This window comes from Rhinoderma darwinii, chromosome 4 (genome assembly GCF_050947455.1).
Source record: "Rhinoderma darwinii isolate aRhiDar2 chromosome 4, aRhiDar2.hap1, whole genome shotgun sequence".
Classification (NCBI taxonomy): Eukaryota; Metazoa; Chordata; class Amphibia; order Anura; family Rhinodermatidae; genus Rhinoderma; species Rhinoderma darwinii.
The window spans coordinates 80,508,793-80,532,416 of NC_134690.1; the positions used below are offsets into that span (position 1 = coordinate 80,508,793).

The 23,624-nt window shown below is 42.3% G+C and overlaps 1 protein-coding gene across 9 annotated transcripts in view; it reads left to right on the plus strand.

Annotated features, from left to right (window-relative positions):
- TRIP12 (thyroid hormone receptor interactor 12) overlaps positions 1–23,624 on the plus strand; it is a 180,802-nt gene that overhangs the window by 84,158 nt on the left and 73,020 nt on the right. For all 9 annotated transcript variants that reach the window (XM_075861253.1, XM_075861249.1, XM_075861257.1 and 6 more), the window contains exon 6: positions 22,917–23,022. In XM_075861253.1, the coding sequence (XP_075717368.1) occupies positions 22,917–23,022 (106 nt within the window). The remainder of the gene's footprint in view (positions 1–22,916; positions 23,023–23,624) is intronic.

Sequence of the window (23,624 nt, forward strand, 5' to 3'; positions counted from 1 at the left end):
ATTGACCAAAAAGTAAAAGTTATGGCTCTCAGAATGTGTTCATACAAAACATTTTTTTTTTAACAAATATTTTTTTTCTTTGTAAAAGTAGTAAAATATAAAAAAAACTATATAAATTTACCATCACCGTAAGTGTATTGACCCGCAGAATAAAGTTGTCGTTTTTACTGCACGGTGAAAATGATAAAAACTAAACCCAAAAAGCAATGAAGAAATCAGTTTTTTCCAATATCACCCCTCAAAGAATTTTATTTTCGGATTCCCAGTACATTATATGGTACTTTAAATGGTGTCAATAGAAACTACAACTCTTCCCGCAAAAAAACATAAGCCCTCACACCGCTCTATTCATGGAAAAATATAAGTTATGGCGTTTGGAAGGCGTGGAGTAAAAACTAAAATGGAAAAGCAAAAAAGGATCAGTCCTGCAAAGGTTAATTAATTTCTATTAAAAAAATTATTACCACATGTGGGATATTGTCATACTCTAGAGATTTAGGGCGACTTTTTCTTTTTATCCCTTGTGAAAATTAAAAAACAACATTTTAGTGGACAAAAATGTTTATTCATTTTCACAGCCTAATTCTACTAAATTCTGCAAAAAAACCTTTGTGGTATAAATGCTTACTATACCCCTAGAAAAATTCCTTGAGGGATGTCGTTTCCCAAATGGGGTCACTTTTGGGGTGTTTCCACTGTTTTGTTCCCTCCAGGGCGTTGCAATCGAGACATTGCACGAAAAACCAATCCAGCAAAATCTGCGCTCCAAATGGCGCTCCTTCCCTTCTGAGCCCTGCTGTGTGTCCAAACATCAGTTTATTAGCACATATGGGGTATTTCTGTAATCGGGAGAAGATGCTTTACAAATGTTGGGGTGCATTTTCTTCTTTATTCCTTGTAAATATTACAAATTTCTATGTTTTTTCAGGGGAAAAAAAAGTAGAATTTCATTTTCATAGACTAACTCCAATAATTATAGCAAAATACCTGTTTTGGCACCACAAGACCTCTTCAAACCCAACATGGTGCCTAAAATATAATCTAAAAATAAGCCGGCCCCAAAACCTGTAGGTGCTCCTTTGCTTCTGAGGCCGGTGTTTCGGTCCATTAGAACACTAGTGCCACATGTGGGATATTCCTAAAAACTGCACAACCTGGGCAATAAATATTGAGTTGTGTTTCTCTGGTAAAACCTTCTGTTAGCCCTTATTCACACGACTGGGTTTCCCGGCCGGGTGGCGGCCGTTCATAAAACGGCCGTCACCCAGCTGCAGTAGGAACAATAGACCCCTAATAGGGCTATTCACACGACCGATTTTTTGACGGCCCGGGAAACCTGGCCGTCAAAAAATGGGACATGTCCTATTTTCGGCCGTTTACCCGGCCGCCCGGCTCCCATAGTCTATGGGGCCGGGTAATACACGGCCATCTCCGGAATGTGTCCCGAGTGATGGCCATGTATTCCATCGCTCGCTCCCTCCTCACAGCACAGAGTGCATAGGAGGAGGAGGAGTTTATGCCATTCGGACGAATGGCTGTACGCTGGAGGTAAGTATATACACTGTGTGGCAGGGCTGGGGTGTACAGCAGGTGGAAGGGAGCACTGCGCTGGCTCCCTTCCCCGGCTTGTTTTAAAAGCGCCCTGGCCCGGCGACACCTTCCATGGCCGATGCGGCTGCTACTATTGTAGCGACGCCGCTATAGCCGAGCAGGGAGGTATCTCCCTGCTCTGCTATGTGCTAGCCCCACTTTAGCTCCCTGAAGGAGCGGAATCCCCCTGTGTTCGGCGATTCCGCTCCTGGACAGAGCGCTTGATGTCTCTGTCCATATCTGGGCAGTGACATCAGGGGAAACTCCTGAAGCGGAATCCCCGAACACATGGGGATTCCCCTTCAGGAGTTGCCCCTGATGTCACTGTCCAGATATGCCCGGAATGGATGCAAAACTAATGCAAACCGGCCGGGAAAAACGGCTGATTTTATCGGCCGACGCTCGGGCGGCACCCTGTCGTGTGAATAAGGCATTAGAGAATATTTTTTTATTACATATGAATTTCTGCAAAAAATAAAGAAATTTGTAAATTCCCCCTCTACTTTGCTTTATTTCCTGTGAAACACCTAAAGGGTTAAAGGGAATGTGTTGCCAGAAAAACGTTTTTTTTTAAATTAAACATTTAGTGTGTGGGTGATTAAACATTGTTCAAATTTTTTTCACGAGTCAGGAAATATTATAAATTAATTCTAATTTATAATATTTCCCATTTCTGGTCACTAGATGGAGCTATTCCCAAAATTGCAGCATTGCATGTGGTAAAGCAACCACATTGCTTTATGCTGCAAAATTGGGTAAAAAGCCCTCAGCACCCCCCCCCTCCTTTATCCTGGCTAGTGCCGGGATAAACGAGGGGTTTGAACGGTGTAACCTCCTACACTGTGTCGCCATTTTTTGAGCTAACACACAGTGTAGTAGGTTTACATACAGTAGTAAACACACACAAACACGAACATACATTGAAATCTCTTACCTGCTCCTGCCGCCGCGGCTCCCTCCGGCCCGTCCGCTCCGTCTGCTGCCGCTGGTCCAAGTGCACAAGTCCGGAAGCCGCGACCGGAAGTAGTAATATTACTGTCCGGCCGCGACTTCCGGTCCACAGGAAAATGGCGCCGGACGGCGCCAATTTCAAATTGGACTGTGTGGGAGCGGCGCATGCGCAGTTCCCACACAGACGCCGTACACACAAGTGAATGGGACGGGAGCCGTTCGCAGTCCCTATGGGACTGTGGCTGCCGTATTCCATGTCTGTATGTGTCGTTAATCGACACATACAGAAATGGAACAAAAAATGGCAGCCCCCATAGGGAAGAAAAAGTGTAAAAATAAGAAAAAGTAAAACACAAACACACAAATAAATATAAACTTTTTTAATAAAGCACTAATATCTTTAACATATAAAAAAATAATTTGTGATGACACTGTTCCTTTAAGAAACTTTCTGAATGCTGTTTTGAATACTTTGAGGGGTGCAGTTTTTAAAATGGGGTGATTTATTGTGGGATTCTAATATATAAGGCCCTCAAAACCACTTCAGAACTGAACTGGTCCCTGTAATAATCGCCTTTTGAAATTTTCTTGAAAATGTGAGAAATTGCTGCAGAAGTTCTAAGCCTTGTAACGTCCTAGAAAAATAAAAGGACGTTCAAAAAACGATGCAAACATAAAGTAGACATATGGGAAATGGTAACTAGTAACTATTTTGTGTGGTATTACTATCTGTTTTACAAGCAGATACATTTAAATTTAGAAAAATGCACATTTTTGAACATTTTCTCTAAATTTTGGTGTTTTTCACGAATAAATATTGAATTTATTGACCAAATTTTTCCACTATCATAAAGCACGATATGTCACGAGAAAACAGTCTCCGAATCGCTTGGATAGGTAAAAGCATTCCCAAGCTATTACCACATAAAGTGACACGTGTCAGATTTGAAAAAAATCAGCTGTGCCACAAGGCCAAAACAGGCGGCATCCTGGTGTTCAGTTTTAGATGTGTGTGCATTTATACACACATTACGGGTGATCTCCAAGCTAGTGTTGATGAAACTCTTTACAGTCCCCTAAAAGTGACATCCACAGTATCTTTCATGTCCTGAGACTGTGGCACTTCTCACTAAAGTGAACCACTTTGTTTTACTGATGTAAATGTCTGACATGAAGTGTAAATTGATGCCATGTCCTACATAAGATTATTGGATTTGCATTTCTGTTCTTAAACTTCATTGTTACGTTTGTTTTTGAAGAATAAGGACCAAAAGGACAGGTTAGGAGTGGATGGCGCTCTTGGTATTTGGGGTTTGATGTGTCAAGGCCAGTTGGACTATTTCCATGCAGGGTCTAATCTTAAAATGTATTCTAGAACAGAAAGACCATGTAAATTGGGTTCTCAACCCTCTTCATCTGTAGCTGAAATTTTTTTGCCATATTTTAAGGCATGCAGCATATTTTCACACTTGCAGCCTGAATATTATGTTGCAGCGGTAATTCATTGCGTTCTATTGCAAATTTGTGGCAAAAAAAAATAAATGGATGTAATCTAGCAAACATTCTGAAAACCTGGCACAGAAATGCAAAAGTTGGAATTTTGTTCGACCAGCAGCAAAGAAAGCGATTTAAAAAAAATAAATAAAAAATATCCAACATGCCCAAGCGCCTTCTTTTTTTTTTTCTTCCGACATTGGCTGTCGGGAGGCACCATTACCTAAAATATTGGCGGGTTTGGGCTACTTTATATCCTGTGTGTATGGCCAACTTTACTTCTCATATATCCGTGGTACTGTCTGTGTGTGTGTTCACATCAGCGTTCAGTTCCGTTGATGTGTTCCTTCAGACCTTTCCGTCGGAGGAACCCATTAATGGAAACCGTTAATTTCAATGGTAATGCATCTGTTGCAAATGGTTTGCGTTTCCATTTTTTTTGTGTGGCGATGTGGGTATGCGATGCCCTAATAAGGCATTCACAAAGGGGGTTATAATTTGGTTTAAAACTAACCATTTATACATTTACCTATGAAGCAGGTGTGTTACATGCGGATTTGTCCACGGACTTGACCTATTGCATTGCATTGAGTCAAATACACCGCATATATTTGGGAATCCGCAGCATGCCTAGAACCCACTGCATCTGTTTACATTAATAATGTTTATTAACACCTTGGTGCATTTGGATGTACATGTATGTCCAAATGCAAATGCGGGCATCGCTAATCTGCCCTGTCGTGATATACTGCCATGCAGTAATGCTTTGGAATACCAAGTACTCCTAAGCCTTATATTAGCCATTATTTAATTTAATTACGGAGACCGCATAGCTCAGCGTGTTCTGCTTTTTCTGTACTCCCAGCCACCTTGTAGTTAAGTGGACGGGCACCATCGACAGCTTGAAAAGGTAGAACCCTGTTCTACTGGTGGGTGCAGTTTCTGTTGGTATGCCATAAACTTATGAGGTGGGAATACCCCTTTGAATAAAACTTATGTATTTAAAAAAACGAAGCCATGATGCAGCTATGTTGATGGAAAAATGAAAAAAGAAATGGCTCTCAATGTGTCAGCGCAGAATTTTTTTTTTCCCATATCCTGTGGACATGCACTTAATGTCCAAGATGGGAAAACCCCTTTTGAAAGTTAAGGTAGCGCCAACATATTCTACAGCACTTTACACTTATGTTTTTGCATATATCCTAAATTACAAGTAATTCAAACAATAGGCGTGAAGCCATGCTGGATAGAGCTTACAATCACTTACATTGTTCTGTGTGTTTTGCGGATTTCACAACTTGAATTCTATAACAAATACAGAATGTGTGATCCCCGCCGCAGGCTTCGTGTAACGGATATCTCAAGGAAAGTCTCATCATAGCCCATTGTAACCAGCCAGTAAGCAACTTTCTTTTTCTAAACTACCCTGGAATAATTACATTTGAACATAACACTTAGTTGCTATGTTTACGAAGGCTATATTTTTTTATAAATGATGGCACGTGTCCCTTTTATTTCCGTTTTGTTGATCCAGAAATGGTTGGCCTAACCGGTTGCCGGCCGCCGGTTGTATATAAATGGCTGTCGGTCGAGGTCCTTGAAACCCGCGCCATGGTTTATTTACAGCGTGTTGCTGCTTCTATCTTCTCTCACTTTTTCTACACAAGGGGCTGCTGTACAGCCCTAGTAACAGTGGAAAAACATGGTGTAATAGAAAAAAAAATAGTCTCCCAAAGATCCCTTCTGACCATAATAATAAAAAAATAAAAGTAAAATAAACAAAATAATTACACATAAAATACCCACCCCCAAAAAAATACGCTCCCCACGCCAATCATTGTCTTAACGCTAGCCCTGACCCAATTACCCTACACTAGTTACATAGTTACATAGTTAGTACGGCTGAAAAAAGACACATGTCCATCAAGTTCAACCAAGGGAAGTGAAAAGGGAAGGAAAAATTTCTACACATAGGAGCTAATATTTTTTTGTTCTAGGAAATTATCTAACCCTTTTTTAAAGCCATCTACTGTCCCTGCTGTGACCAGCTCCTGCGGTAGGCTATTCCATAAATTCACCGTTCTTACTGTAAAGAAGCCTTGTCGCCTCTGCAGCTTGAACCTTTTTTTCTCCAGACGGAGGGAGTGCCCCCTTGTTTTTTGAGGGGGTTTTACAAGGAACAGGATTTCACCATATTTTTTGTATGTGCCATTAATATATTTATATAAGTTAATCATGTCCCCCCTTAGTCGTCTTTTTTTCAAGGCTAATTAGGTTTAATTCTTTCAATCTTTCCTCATAACTTAAATTCTCCATGCCCCTTATTAGCTTCGTTGCTCTTCTTTGTATTTTTTCCAACTCCAGGGCATCCTTTCTATGAACTGGAGCCCAGAACTGAACTGCATATTCTAGATGAGGCCTCACTAATGCTTTGTAAAGTGGTAATATTACATCCCTGTCCCGTGAGTCCATGCCTCTTTTAATACACGACAATATCCTGCTGGCCTTTGAAGCAGCTGATTGACACTGCATGCTGTTATTGAGTTTATGATTTACAAGTACACCCAGATCCTTCTCAACAAGTGAATCCGCCAGTGTAGCGCCCCCTAGGACATATGATGCATGCAGGTTGTTGGTACCCAGATGCATAACTTTACATTTATCTACATTAAACTTCATCTGCCAAGTGGACGCCCAAACACTTAGTTTGTTTAAATCTGCCTGTAATTCATGAACATCTTCCATAGTCTGAACTATATTACATAGCTTGGTGTCATCTGCAAAAATAGAAATCGTGCTATTAATCCCATCCTCTATATCATTAATAAATAAGTTGAATAATAGTGGTCCCAGCACTGAACCCTGGGGTACACCACTTATAACCGGTGACCATTCAGAGAAGGAATCATTGACCACAACTCTCTGGATACGGTCCTTGAGCCAATTCTCAATCCAATTACAAACTATATTTTCTAAACCTATAGTCCTTAATTTACCCATTAGGCGTCTATGGGGGACAGTGTCAAATGCCTTTGCAAAGTCCAAAAACACTAAATCCACAGCGGCCCCTCTGTCTAGACTTCTGCTCACCTCTTCATAAAAACAGATTAGGTTAGTTTGACAGCTTCTGTCCTTTGTAAAACCGTGCTGGCTGTCACTTATAATGCTATTTATTGTCACATGATCCTGTATATAGTCCCTCAATAGCCCCTCAAACATTTTCCCCACGATGGATGTTAGAGGCTCTGTCACCAGATTTTGCAACCCCTATCTGCTATTGCAGCAGATAGGCGCTGCAATGTAGATTACAGTAACGTTTTTATTTTAAAAAAACGAGCATTTTTGGCCAAGTTATGACCATTTTTGTAGTTATGCAAATGAGGCTTGCAAAAGTCCAAGTGGGTGTGTTTAAAAGTACAAGTCCAAGTGGGTGTGTATTATGTGCGTACATCGGGGCGTTTTTAATACTTTCACTAGCTGGGCGCTCTGATGAGAAGTAACATCCTCTTCTCTTCAGAACGCCCAGCTTGTGACAGTGCAGATCTGTGACGTCACTCACAGGTCCTGCATCGTGACGGCCACATCGGCACCAGAGGCTACAGTTGATTCTGCAGCAGCATCAGCGTTTGCTGGTAAGATCGACTTACCTGCAAACGCTGATGCTGCTGCAGAATCAACTGTAGCCTCTGCTGCCGATGTGGCCGTCACGATGCAGGACCTGTGAGTGACGTCACAGATCTGCACTGTCACAAGCTGGGCGTTCTGAAGAGAAGAGGATGTTACTTCTCATCAGAGCGCCCAGCTAGTGAAAGTATTAAAAACGCCCCGATGTACGCACATAATACACACCCACTTGGACTTGTACTTTTAAACACACCCACTTGGACTTTTGCAAGCCTCATTTGCATAACTACAAAAATGGTCATAACTTGGCCAAAAATGCTCGTTTTTTTAAATAAAAACGTTACTGTAATCTACATTGCAGCGCCTATCTGCTGCAATAGCAGATAGGGGTTGCAAAATCTGGTGACAGAGCCTCTTTAAGCTTACTGGTCTATAATTACCCGGGGAAGACCTAGAGCCCTTTTTGAAAATAGGCACCACATTTGCGCTGCGCCAGTCCCTTGGCACTATACCAGTCACTAGAGATTCTCTGAATATTATGAAGAGGGGGACAGAAATAACTGAACTAAGCTCTTTAAGAATTCTAGGGTGTAACCCATCTGGTCCCGGGGCCTTGTGCACATTTATTTTATTTAATTTAGCTTGGACCATCTCTACATTCATCCAATTCAGTATATCAACTGATATATTAACAGCACTGGCACCGGCTACATCAGCTGCTCTTTCTTCAGTTGTATATACAGAGCTAAAGAACCAATTTAGTAACTCTGCCTTCTCTTGATCCCCTGTGATCAACTCCCCATTACCATTATCTAGGGGTCCTACATGTTCAGACCTTGGCTTTTTTGCATTTATATGCTTGAAGATTTTTTTGGGATTTGTTTTACTATCCTTGGCCACCTGCCTTTCATTTTGTATTTTTGCTAATTTTATTACATTTTTACAGATTTTATTAAGCTCTTTATATTTTACAAAGGCTACAGCTGTACTCTCAGATTTGTATTTTTTAAATGCCCTTTTTTTGTCATGTATTGCCCCTTTCACAGAAGGTGTAAGCCATGTGGGGTTTAATTTGAGTCGTTTATACTTATTACCTGTAGGAATAAATTTTGCACTATAATAACTCAAAGTAGAATTGAAAATCTCCCATTTATCATGGAGACAGCAAACCATTCGGTTGAGGTGGTCTTGGCGACAAATAATTCTATCCGTCTTCCTGATTATAGAATCCCCTACGACTATCAATTGTCTTGGCTTACCTGCATTACCATCCCGCCGACTACTAGCTGGGCTGTTCTCCCGGCTGTTAGGGAGATCAGTATCCACTAGGGCTGCCATTTCTGAGACCGACACCCTCGCATCGTCACCCAACTCGGCAATTTTGCCTGGAATGTCAGAAACCGGATCGGCCTTCCTTGTCTTTGACCCCTTTCTACTGCCCCTAACTACATTAACTAATGAGCTAAATGATGACCACTAGACATGTGATATATAAATTTACGGTAGGCAATGACTATCACAAATGGTCTATTTTGGGGTAAAACTATATTCATTCCAGATAAAATTAGCTGAAATGTAAAAAAGCATATATATTTTTTCAAACTATAAGCCTGAAAATTCTAAAATGTATAAAAAATATGGAAAAAAAAACCTGCATTGTCTACGGAAAAAAACATTGCCAAAATCACGTCGCTAGCCCAACGAATCAAAAAAGTTTTATAGCAGTTTAACGCAAGCTGAAAATGGCTAAACTGTGTCTGGTACTGAAGGCTCAAAATAGCCCGGTCCTAAACCGGTTAAATTAAAACTTAATTGGTATATTGGTGTCTAATAAATTCTTTTATGGGTTTAAATCCAGTCAAACTAGTATTTTGAATGGGGAGTGGTCCACACATTCTTGGGTGATGATTCCATGTCAAGACGGGTTACAATGTCACAAGGTCATCATTTAGCTCATTAGTTAAGTATGCACTCAGAAGAGGAGCTTTTTTTTTTTTTACTGCTGTTTTTTTAAAATTCACTTTTAGTTAAAAATGTTGCTTATTTTATATACAGCAGGCTCAGGGGATAAATACCAATTAAATGGCTTGGCATGCAATTAGGGAGTTTGACATGCAAAGATTGGTGTGGCCTAAATAAACTTTCAATAATCTTAATCGGGGTTATATGTTTAATTAATCGTGATTTTGATTTAGGTCATAATTGCCCAGCCCTACCCTGGCGTCACTGTCCATATATGGACAGTGAAGCCAGGGGGCTCTTCCTGAAGTGGAATCCCCGGCCAGAGCGTTGCCAACATTCTGGCCAGGGATTCCGCTCCTTGAGAGGCCCCTCTCGTCACTATCCATATATGGACAGTGACGTCGGACTGCTCCTGGAGAGGAATCCATGGCCACAGCTTTGCTGACTCTTTGGCTGGGGATTTCCCCCCTGGCATCACTATTCATATATGGATAGTGACGCCAGAGCCGCCTCCTGGAGTGGAATTGCAGGCCACAGTGTGGCTGATGCTCTAGCCGGGGATTCTGCTCCTAGTGGGAGCCGCAATGGAGCTCTTTACAGGGGGTCGCGCTATCTGCAGCACAATATGGGCACCATCTACATGGGCACTGGCACTTTATATGTGGGCACTGGCACCATCTATGTGGACACTGGCACTATCTACAGAGCATTGTGGCACAATAAGGCATTATACTGTATGAGGGCATGTGTGTGGCCCTTATGCTGTATGGGGGCAGCTATGGGGCATTATACTGTGCGGGGGCAGCTATTTGGCATTATACAGTGTGGCGTGCAGCTATAGTAGTGGCATACTGTCTGAGGGTTGTATGGGTGCATTATACTGTGGGGATGCACTATGGGAGCATCATACTGTGTGGGCAGAACCGGATGTGTATGGGCGGGGTTAGAAGCGTAGCTACACGCTCCGCGTCGGTTGGCACACTTTGCGATGCTTGAAAGCTAGGTAGGAGTTGAGTACACTTTAACTGCCTTTCTATAACAAGCATATTATCTATAACCCCCCCCCCCCCCCCACTATAAAGACAGTATGTGGCATTTATCCTCTTGCCAGCACCAGGGCAAGAACACATTTGAAGGGGATACCCCACAATCTGTACTTTGCAGCTTAACACGTATTCAGTCAGTTGAATGCCGGCTTCAGTTATTTTATTTTTTTGGTATTGTGAAAAGTTATTCAATTTTCCAATAAACTTTCTGGATTTTCTCAGTTTTCAATATCGCTGCTTGCTTTTATTTACTAGGAACATTCATTGTTTAATTCATGTGATGGACACACATGTGCATGGTTACAATATATGTATCAGAACGGTGTCTTCTAACGATCTCCGCACCTGTGTCCATCACATGGCCTTGGACAGAGTTTTATCCACTGGAAGTAACCAATGAATGTTCCTAATGAATAACAAACAGAGATCTTCAAAACCATAAGGAATTTACACAGTACAGATTTTGCATGTGTTTTTAAAGCCAAAACCTCGAACGGAAAATATACAGAAGAAATATCGAAAGGAACTCCTTTTATAACTTCGGAATCCTGTTACTATCAAAGCAATTCTGGGATTGTTTTCTCGTGACACGTTGGACTTTGTTACTGGCAAAATTTGCTCGATACATTCAGTATTTAATTGTGAAAAACACCAAAATGTATTGCGAAAATTAAAATTTTTCTAAATTTAAATGTATCTGCTTGTAAGACAGGCAGTTATCCCACACAATTGTTGCCAATTAACATCCCCCATATCTCTACTTTAAATTGCCATAGTTTTTTTGAACATCCTTTAATTTTTCTAGGACCTTACAAGGCTTAGAACTTTAGCAAATGGAACTCCGTATTTATTGCCCAGGTTCTGCAAATTTAGGAAATATTCCACATGTGGCCCTAGCTTGCAAATGGACTGAAACACAGGCCTCCGAAGCAAAGGAGCACCTAGAGTATTTTGGGGCCTTCTTTATATCAGAATATATTTTCGGCACCATTTCAGGTTTGAAGGACTCTTGTGGTGCCAAAACAGTGGAAATCCCCCAAAAGTGACCCCATTTGGGAAACTACACACCTCAAGGAAATTATCTAGGGGTATAGTGAGCATTTTGACCCCACCGATTTATTGCAGAAATTATTGGAAGTAGGCTGTGAAAATGTAAAAACTAAATTTTTTTCAAAGAAAACGTAGGTTTAGCTAATTTTTTCTAATTTCCACAAGGACAAAAGGACAAAAACCACCATAAATGGCTGTTTGGACACACAGCAGGGCTCAGAAGGGAAAGAGCGCCATTTGGATTTTGGAGCTCAAATTTAGCAGGAATGGTTTGCGGAGGCCGTGTCGCATTTGCAAAGCCCCTGAGGGGGCAAAAATATGAAAACTCCCAAAAAGTTACTCCATTTAGGAAACTGCACCCCTTGAGGAATTTATTTAGGGGTGTAGTGAGCATTTTAACCCCACAGGTGTTTCATATAATTTATTAGACTTGGGCAGTGAAAATAAAAACAATCCCTTTTCTTCAAGAAGACGTAACTTTAGCTCAATTTTCTCAATAAATAAAGGGGGGGAAAAAAAGCCCCAACATTTGTAAAGCAATTTCTCCAGAGTACGGCAATATCCTATATGTGGTCATAAACTGCTGTTTGGGCACACAGTGGGGCTCCGAAGGGAATGAGCGGCATTTGGAGTGCAGATTTTGCTGGATTGGTTTCTGGTCGCTATGTTGCATTTGCAAAGCCCCTGTGGGTCCAAAACAGTGGAAACCTCCCAGAAGCTACCACATTTTGGAAGCTACATGCCTCAAGGTATTCACCTAGGGGTGTAGTGAGCATGTTAACCCTGCAGGTGTTTCGCAGAAATTAGTGTGCATTCGATGTTGCAGAGTGAAAAAGGTTTTTTTTTTTTCCATAGATATGCCAATATGTGGTGCCCAGCTTGTGCCACCATAACAAGACGGCTTTCTAATTATGCTGTGTTTCCCAGTTTTCGAAACGACCTACATGTGGCCCTAGTCTTTTACATGTGCCCCTAGTCTTTTGCCTGGACATTGACAGGGCTCAGGAGTGAAAGAGTACCATGTAACATTGAGGCCTAATTTGGTTTACAATTGCAGAGGCTCTGATGTGAAATAATAAAAATAAAAAAAACCTGAGAAGTGACTCTATTTTGGAACCTACACCACCTCAAGGCATTTATTAAGGGGTGTAGTGCGCATTTCCACCCTTCAAGACTTTTCCATAAATGATTGCGCAATTTTTCCGGAGATATGCTATTTCAGTGGCAAATATGTCGTGCCCAGCTTGTGCCACTGGAGACACATCCCAAAAATTGTTAAAAGGGTTCTCCCGGGTATGGCGATGCCATATATGTGGAAGTAAACAGCTGTTTGGGCACGCTGTAGGGTTCCGAGGGGAGGGAGCACCATTTGGCTTTTGGAGTGTGGAATAAGATGTAGCTTTACCTCAGAATTTTTAATTTTTTTTAACAAATAAATGAGGAAAAGCACCCCAACATTTGTAAAGCAACTTCTCCAGAATACGGAAATACCCCATATGTGGTAATAAACCACTGTATGAATACACATCAGGGCTCAGAAGGGAAGGCGCGCCATTTAGCTTTTGGAGTAGAGATTTTGCTGGATTAATTTCTCGGCACCATGTCGCATTTGTAAAGCTCCTAAGGTACCAGTACTGTGGTAACCCCCCAAAAGTGACTTCATTTGGGAAACTATACCCCTAGAGGAATTCAACTAGGGGTGTAGTGAGCATTTTGCACCCCCCCCCCCCCCAGGTGTTTTATAGATTTCATTAGAATCGTGCAGTAAAAATTATATTTTTTCCCACTAAGACGTAGCTTTAGGTCAAAATGTTTCATTTTCTCATCAAATAAAGGAGAAAAAGCAGGGTAACATTTGCAAAGCAACTTCTGCAGAGTACGGAAATACCCCATATGTGGTAATAAACCACTGTATAAATACACATCAGGGCTCGGAAGGGAAGGAGCGCCATTTGGCGAGCAGATTTTGCTGGATTGGTTTTTCTGCACCATGTCGCATTTGCAAAGCCCCTTAGGTACCAGTACAGTGGAAACTCCCCAAAAGTGACTCCATTTGGCAAACTACACCCATTGAGGAATTCATATAGGGGGGTAGTGAGCATTTTGACCCCATAGGTGTCTCATAGATTTTATTCAAAATGGCAGTGAAAATGAAAAATGACATTTTTTTCCAGTAACACGTAGCAGTAGTTCCAAATTTTTCATTTTCTCAACAAATAAAGAAGAAAAAGCATCGTAACATTTGTAAAGCATTCTCTCCAGAGTAGGGAAATACCCCACATGTGGTAATAAACTGCTATTTGGACACACCGCAAGGCTCTAAAGGGAAGGAGCGCCATTTAGTATTTGGAGGGGAGATTTTACAAGATTCGTTTTTTGACACCATGTTGCATTGAGCTATAGTACCAGTACAGTGGTACTCCCCAAAAATTACCCCATTTTGGAAACTAGATCCCTCAAAGAATTTATCTAGGGGTGTAGTGAGCATTTTGACCGCACAAGTGTTTTGCAAAAATGAGTAAACAATAGACGTTGCAGATTGAAAATTGCTGTTTTCCACAGATATGCTATTTCAGTGCCCAATGTGTTGTGCCCAGCTTGTACCACCGTAGACACACATCCCATAAATTGTTAAGCGGGTTCTCCAGAATACAGTAATACCCCATATTTGGTCATAAATTGCCGTTTGGCCACACTGCCAGGCTCAATTGGACCACCATTTTGGCTTTTGAAACACAGATTTTGCTTGGTGTTTTACTGGTATTTCAGCTTATAATGTGGTGGCATATGTAAGCTGGGCGGAGTACATCAGGGTATATGTAAGCTGGGCGGAGTACATCAGGGTATATGTAAGCTGGGCGGAGTACATCAGGGTATATGTAAGCTGGGCGGAGTACATCAGGGTATATGTAAGCTGGGCGGAGTACATCAGGGTATATGTAAGCTGGGCGGAGTACATCAGGGTATATGTAAGCTGTGCGGAGTACATCCGGGTATATGTAAGCTGGTCGGAGTACATCAGGGTATATGTAAGCTGTGCGGAGTACATCAGGGTATATGTAAACTGGGCGGAGTACATCAGGGTATATGTAAACTGGGCGGAGTACATCAGGGTATATGTAAGCTGGGCAGAGTACATCAGGGTATATGTAAACTGGGCGGAGTACATCCGGGTATATGTAAGCTGGTCGGAGTACATCAGGGCATAATAGGATGATGTAATAATGGGGTGAATGAATAATCCATGGATTGGTGTGGTACGCTTGGAACCAATCCTTTATACACAAGCCGGGTTTATTGGGTATTATACAAAATATCTGCGCTCCAGTATTGCCTTATATTTGACTTCTTCACTAGACCTATAAGCCGCACAGGGCCCTAAAGTTTCCTCATCTCCGCTGCATCTACAGGGTCCACCTGTGGGGTCCAGCAAATGACGATGTGGGGTATTTAGTGAAATTCTACTGGACCTAAAAAAAGGAGTCATTTTTGCATCATTGCGTTTTGAGTCATAACGTGTTATTTTTCCCGTTGACTGAGCTGTGCGAGGGCTTGTTTTTTGTGGAACGAGCTGTAATTTTTATTGGTTCCATTTTGGGGTACATGCGATAATTATAATTTTTTTTTTATATGACTATTCCATTTTTTGGTAGATGAGGAAACCAAAAAACAGCCATTCTAGCACGTTTTTTTTTTTTTTTTTTTTTTACAGTGTTCACCGTGCAGTATAAACAACATGTTAACTTCATTCTGTGGGTCGATACGATTACAGCGACACCAAATTGATATAGTTTTTTTTATGTTGCACTACGTTCCCACAATAAAAATACTCTTTTCTAAAAAAAAAAAAAAAGCTTGTTTTAGTGTCGCCATTTTCTGACCGCCATAACTTTTTTTTATTTTTTAGATGATATCGCTGCGGGGGGGCTTGTTTTATGAGTGACGAACTGTAGATTCTATTGGTACCATTTTGCGTTACTTGCAACTTTTTGATCACTTTTTATTCCATTTTTTTTGAGACAAGATGACCAAAAAATAAAATGCTGTCATTGTTTTTTATTAATAAAATTTACGGTGTTTACTGTGCGGTAAAAATGTGATATTTTTATAGATCAGGCCGTTCCGAACGCGGCGATACCTATTATTATGTATAGGGGGTTTTTTTTCCGTGTTTTCATTTTTTTTTCTAATAATAAAGGAGTTGATCAGGGAAACAGGGCGATTTTGTTTCTATTAGTTAAAACTTTAATTTATTTATTTTTCTTTAACATTTTTTTTTAAATTGAAAAAAGTTTCTTTTACACTGACCTGGGGACTTCAAGATCTGGTCTTCTGATCCCCGGTACAATACACTGCACTACTTATGTAGTGCAGTATATTGTAACTGTCATTCATCATCTGACAGCGTATTAGGTCCTAATAGGCTTCTGTACCTGGGCAACCACGAAGCCTAGCAACGCCTTCCTGGTTTCGATGGCAACCATCCGCGATCCATCGCGGGGGGTAAAGAGGGAGCTCCCTCCCTCTGTCAACCACTTCAATGCGGCGGACGCCATTGACAGCCGCATTGAAGGGGTTAAATGGCTGCGATCGGCGGTAACAGCCATTGCAGCGGGATGTCGGCTGTGTATGACAGCTGACAGCCGCTGAAGATAAAGCGCGCACAGCTTATCTACAGGGCGTGACTGTACGCCCTTGTGCGGGAACGCACTTTGTATCTGGACGTAGTCACGCCCAAAAGCGGGAAGTGGTTAAATAAGCCCAATTTCAAAAATTATTTTTAATACCGAAATGTTTGCCTACTGAAAAGTATGTATAGTATATCCATGCAATACTTGGTCGGGGCTCCTTTTGCATGAATTACTGCATCAATGCGGCGTGGCATCCAGGGTAACTGGCGTGTGCAGCGCTGACAGCAGCTAACATCAAGAGTAAGCGCCATGTGGAGCACTGAAAGCTGTGGCACTGCTGAGGTGCTATGGAAGCCCAGGTTAATTTGGTAGCGGCCTTCAGCTCGTCTGCATTGTTGGGTCTGGTGTCTCTCCTCTTTCTCTTGACCATACCCCATAGATTCTCTATGGGGTTTAGGTCAAGCGAATTTGCTGGCCAATCAAGCACCGTGTTGCTGTGGTTATTAAACCAGGTATTGGTACTTTTGTCAGTGTGGGCAGCTGCCAAGTCCTGCTGAAAAATTAAATCCGCATCTCCATAAAGCTTGTCAGCAGAGGGAAGCATGAAGTGCTCTAAAATTTCCGGGTGGACGGCTGCTTTGACTCTGGACTTGATATAACACCGTGGACCAACACCAGCAGATGACATGGCTCCCCAAACCATCACTGACTGTGGAAACTTCACACTGGACCGCAAGCAACTTGGTTTGATGCCTCTCATCACTCCAGTGTTCTAATGGTACATTGTGTTTGCTAACTGTGTTAGAAGGCTAATGGATGATAAGAAAACACTTGAAAACCCTTGTGCAATTATGTTAGCACCGCTGTAAACAGCTTTGCTGTTTAGAGGAGCTATAAAACTGACCTTCCTTTGAGCTAGTTGAGAATCTGGAGCATTACATTTGTGGGTTCGATTAAACTCTCAAAATGGCTAGAAAAAGAGAGCTTTCATGTGAAACTCGACAGTCTATTCGTGTTCTTAGAAATGAAGGCTATTCCATGTGAGAAATTGCCAAGAAACTGAAGATTTCCTACAACGTTGTGTACTACTCCCTTCAGAGGACAGCACACACAGGCTCTAACCAGAGTAGAAAGAGAAGTGGGAGGCCCCGCTGCACAACTGAGCAACAAGACAAGTACATTAGAGTCTCTAGTTTGAGAAATAGACGCCTCACAGGTCCTCAACTGGCAGCTTCATTAAATAGTACCCGCAAAACGCCAGTGTCAACGTCTACAGTGAAGAGGCGACTCCGGGATGCTGGACTTCAGGGCAGAGTGGCAAAGAAAAAGCCATATCTGAGACTGGCCAATAAAAGGAAAAGATTAATATGGGCAAAAGCACACAGACATTGGACAGACGAAGATTGGAAAAAGGTGTTATGGACAGACTAATCGAAGTTTGAGGTGTTTGGATCAGACAGAAGAACATTTGTGAGACGCAGAACAACTGAAAAGATGCCGGAAGAGTGCCTGACGTCATCTGTCAAGCATGGTGGAGGTAATGTGATGGCCTGGGTTTGCTTTGGTGCTGGTAAAGTGGGAGATTTGTACAAGGTAAAAGGGATTTTGAATAAGGAAGGCTATCACTCCATTTTGCAATGCCATACCCTGTGGACAGCGCTTGATTGGAGCCAATTTCATCCTACAACAGGACAATGACCCAAAGCACACCTCCAAATTATGCAAGAACTATTTAGAGAAGAAGCAGGCAGCTGGTATTCTATCTGTAATGGAATGGCCAGCGAAGTCACCAGATCTCAACCCCATCGAGCTGTTGTGGGAGCAGCTTGACCGTATGGTACGCAAGAAGTGCCCATCAAGCCAATCCAACTTGTGGGAGGGGCTTCTGGAAGCATGGGGTGGAATTTCTCCTGATTACCTCAGCAAATTAACAGCTAGAATGCCAAATGTCTGCAATGCTGTAATTGCTGCAAATGGAGAATTCTTTGACGAAAGCAAAGTTTGAAGGAGAAAATTATTATTTCAAATAAAAATCATTATTTCTAACCTTGTCAATGTCTTGACTATATTTTCTAGTCCTTTTTGCAACTCATTTGATAAATATAAGTGTGAGTTTTCGTGGAAAATACAAAATTGTCTGGGTGACCCCAAACTTTTGAACGGTAGTGTGTGTATATATGTGTGTGTGTGTGTGTGTATATATATATATATATAAACTTTCTGAAATGTCCTTGCAAAGAGAACTGCGGACCGACCATCCGCAACTGGTTCAATCGCAAAAGGAAATATACGGGCTGTTTTTCTTTCCCCCTATTTTTTTTCCCATTTTCCCCTAAATAAAACTCGCCAAAACACAACCATTAACCTCAGTTTTTTTTATCGCATTAGAGCTCCATCTGTTCACAAAAAAAATATATATATTTTGTCTAGGTATGAAAAAAAATAACTCCTCCTTCGAACGTGGCATAAAGGTGAAATGTTGTTGACATTCAGGCATCTGAAGGCCTCGGCCCTGAAATGGTTTCAAAACCTGTGTTGTATTTAGTAACTTAGTATGTAGGAATTTTTGCAAAACCGTGCCAAAAATGCGATTTGACTATGACGTGTGCGCACACCTTTAGCGGTGCTTGAAGTTTCAGGCTGCAGTCCATAGCTAAGGCCGTGTTCACATCATGTTAATGATGTATGCTTAGGGCATATTCACGCAACTTATTTTCCGGTGTGTTTCGTAGAGTAAAACGCTCGTATTCCGCTCAGAAATAAACTTGAAATATGTCTGCAAACAGCTTCTCATTGATTTAAATTGGAAATACACTGTGTAGTTCATATGAGGTGTATTTTTACACTGCTCAATTAAAAACAGGCTCTTAAAAATATGCTTTGTAAAAAAGTGACGTCACTCAAGCTGATTTTCCATTTGACTCTACAAATACACCTCAAAAATGCTTTGAAAATCCGCTCCAAGCATACCTGGATTCATAGGCTGTTTTCTCTTGAAATCAGCCTCGTATTTTTCTACCCCTGTGAACCTTCCCTTAGGCGGGATTCACACGAACGGGTCGCGCCCGAGTGCCGGCCGGTAAAATCGGCCATTCTGCCCTGCCGGTTTGCATAAAGTTTTGCATCTGTGCCGGGCCGGGCAGATCCGGACAGTGACATCAGCGGCAACTCCTGAAGGGGAATCCCCATGTGTTCGGGGATTCCGCTTCAGGAGTTTCCCCTGATGTCACTGCCCAGATATGGACAGAGACATCAAGCGCTCTGTCCAGGAGCGGAATCCCCGAAAACACGGGGATTCCGCTCCTTCAAGGAGCTAAAGTGGGGCTAGCACATAGCAGAGCGGGGAGATACCTCCCCGCTCTGCTATAGTGGCGTCGCTGCAGTAGTAGTAGTAGCAGCAGCAGCAGCCATCGAAGGTGTCGCCGGGCCAGGAAAACAAGCAGGGGACGGGAGCCAGCGCAGCGCTCCCTCCCACCTGCTGTACAACCCGGCCCTGCCACACCGTGTACAGCGATGCCATTCGTCAGAATGGCATCAACTCCTCCTCCTCACATGCACTCTGCGCTGTGAGGAGGAGGAGATAGAGTGCAAGCGCCGGGAAACCCGGCCATCACTCGGAACACATTCCGGTGATGGCCGTGTAATACCCGGCCCCATAGACTTCTATGGGGGCCGGGTACCCGGGCGAAGATAGAGCATGTCCTATTTTTTGACGGCCGGATTTCCCGGCCGTCAAAAAATCGGTCGTGTGAATAGCCCCATTAGGGGTCTATTATTCCTAATGCAGCTGGGTACCGGCAGATTTATGAACGGCCGGCACCCGGCCGGGAAACCCTGCCGTGTGAATGAGGCCTTAGTGTACCCCGGGAAAGGCTCCCAGCGTACATGCTTAGCGTATCCATGGGGCTCCATTAGCCCATCGGGGGCCAAAGCCCTGACCTCCTTTTATTCATGCCATAGTGGTGTTGTATGGATCCAATTGACCATCTACATCATTGTCCCGATTCATGATGGTTGTACCATCAGTTGCTGATGAGTCAAGCGACAAATATGGGTGCAATATGTTTTACGAAATTTGCTGCCACAAGTAAAATGCTAATATCATAATCTAGTCGAGCCCTGCCTTTACCTCTGATTGATTGTCTAATATATGGCCATTCATACACTTCCAGTAAAAAAAAAAAAAAAGATTTTATATATATATATATACATACACACACACACACACACACACATATACAGTACTGTGCAAGAGTTTTAGGCAGTTGTGGAAAAATAGTCGGAATGCTTTCAAAAATAGAAGGGTTTAATAGTTTTGGTTTTTTAATTAACGAAATATAAAGGGAATGCAGAAGAGAAATTTAAATCCAATCCGTATTTGGTGTGATCACCCTTTGCTTTCAAAACCGCATCAGTTCTTCTAGGTACACTTGCACGCAGTTTTTGAAGGAACTCTGCAGGGTGGTTGTTCCAAACTTCTTGGACAACTAACCACAGATCTTCTGTAGATGTAGGCTTCATCAAATCCTTCTATCTCTTCGTGTAATCCCAGACAGACTCGATGATGTTAATATCAGGGTTCTGTGGAGGCCACATCATCGCTTCCATGGCACCTTGTTCTTCTTTACGCTGACGATAGTTCTTAACGACAATGGCTCCAAGTTTATTCTGCAGCAGAACAATGACCCCAAACATGCAGCTCCTTGATGGTATTACATGATGGATAAGTATCTGCCTGTATTTCTCAGCATTGAGGACACCTTTAATCTTGACCAAATCCCCAACCCTCAAACGGTTCAATACCGTTAATGCATTTATTTTGATACTAAGCTATACGGCCGCACAGCTAAGTATAGTTACACATGAATGTTGTTAGAGCGGTACTGCGACTGTTTAATACAGCTATTGCCCCGTTCCTGACAAGTGTGTGCGCACGGTCAGAATGATGTGATGCGGCCGGTACTGTACTAATGAGCGCCGTTACTGAAGACCGAACATGCCGGGCGCACTACAAAACACCCCCATGTTCTGTCTTCAGTGCCGGCGCCTCCGCTCTTGAGTTCAGCGCCGGCCGCATCACCTTATGCTGACCGTGCGCACACCGTTATTGTCAGGAGCGGGGCAATGGCTGTATTACACAGCCGCAGCCTCGCTCCCTTGAATGCTGCCATCAAAGCTGACCGCATCATTCAAGGGGTAAATGAGAAGGGGATGCCCTTTGGATCGCGTCACAGGGAATTACCTGTGACTCGATCGAGGGACATACCATATATGGGCAGTCAGCCCAGGGTCCATTGAAGGACCCCAGGGCTGTCTGACCATATTTCCTGTTGTTAGTGCATACTATGGTGTGTCCTAACTGCCTGTGTACTATCCGTACAAAGGCTAATGTATTGGAATATAGATATATGGCTGTACATTAACCCCTTAGTGTCCAGAATATTTTAGGCCCTAATGACCAAGCTATTTTTTTTTGTATATTTTTTTTTTTTTTTTTTTCGTTTTTCTATGGTTGCATTCAAAGAGCTATAACTTTTTTATTCTTCCGTCGACATAGTTGTCATTCATGTCCATCTGTACTCACAGCAAAGCGTGATCTCGCGAGATCACCCTGTGTGAGTAAGTCCCACAGAAACTTTAAAGTGTCGGAGTGCGAATAGACATCGCATCCCGGCTGAAGGCAATATCTATTCACTCTCAAGACGCTTCGGTAAAGTTACTGTGGGAGTAAGTGACAGCACAGTGATGGACATGAATGAAGAAAAGTGTATGATGCTGATTGGTCAGTGTCATACACCTGTCTTTACAACGCCCACTTCGTCAAAAGTTAAACGCCCAGTTGGGCATTAAGCAACTAATTGGCATAAATTTTAAATTGCTCATAACTTGCTCAAAAATGATCGTTTTTCAAAATAAAAACCACTGTTATCTACATTAAAGCGCCGGTCAGATTGTGTAGGAGATAGGGCACTTATAATCTGGTGACAGAGCCTCTTTAAGCCTCCTACACAGCAGTTTCTGTTAATGACTGGTGTTTCAGCCTACAGATGAAAATGATGATCATTATCAACTGTTCTGTATAATTGGTTTATCATAGAACTGACTATAATCCTACAAAATCCATGACTTTTTGCATGTGTACATAGAAGAAAAGTGCAGTATGTAGCTTTGCCATTAGAATCAATTGATATCTAATTATTGTAGACTCTACCCCCTGATATGTTTTGTTTTTAGCGAATTTGAAGTTTTTGTCCTGAACACTGTTTTATGTTCTCTTGCAACAACCAGGTATAAAGAATACAAAAGTACAAAGTTCTGTATGTTCTTTATTTATCTGTTTGCTAAAGACAGCAGCCTGCTTATTTTTATTTGAATGTTTGGGTGGGGGCAATGCCTGTTGCCATTCCAGCCTGTTTTATTGATGAATGTAGCCAACTTTTTTTTGCCCTTTTTTGTTTGGTTCATTTGGTTGTCTCCCAGCCAACTTGCACCGTGTTTCTATTATTGAATGTGCTTCACTGATCAGTTGCTATAAAAAAAATATATACTTTTTTTTTTTTTTTTTCAGACTTGAGAAAATCAACTAAGAAGCGCAGTGAGTCGCCGCCTGCTGAGCTCCCCAGCCTGCGGCGGAGCACGAGACAAAAGACCACGGGCTCCTGTGCTAGCACCAGGTATGAGACTGAAATTAGTGCTTCAGGGTTCAGCGACTAAAAATGTACTGTTGTAATACTCAAATTTCTTAATCTGATGTTAGAAGCATTTGAGGGCATTTCCCCCTTAAATGGCCAGTAACTTTTTAAAGACTTTGTATAAATCAATAGTACAAGCGAATATAAGAAACTTTTTTTTACATATCTTAGAGAAAAATGCCTCTTTCCCCGCATATCCGGCTCCTTTCCACCGCCCCCCTCCCTCTCTTCTAAGCCCTTATTCACACTACAGGGTTTCCCGGCCGGGTGACGGCCGTTCATAAAACGGCCGTCACCCAGCTGCAGTAGGAACAATAGGCCCCTAATGGGGCTATTCACACGACTGATTTTTTGACGGCCCGGGAAACCTGGCCGTCAAAAAATGGGACATGTCCTATTTTCGGTCGTTTGCCCGGCTCCCATAGAAGTCTATGGGGCCGGGTAATACACGGCCATCACCGGAATGTGTCCCGAGTGAAGGCCATGTATTCCGTCGCTCGCTCCCTCCTCAGCGCAGAGTGCATCTGAGGAGGAGGAGTTGATGCCATTCGGACGGATGGCTTGACGCTAGAGGTACACTGTGT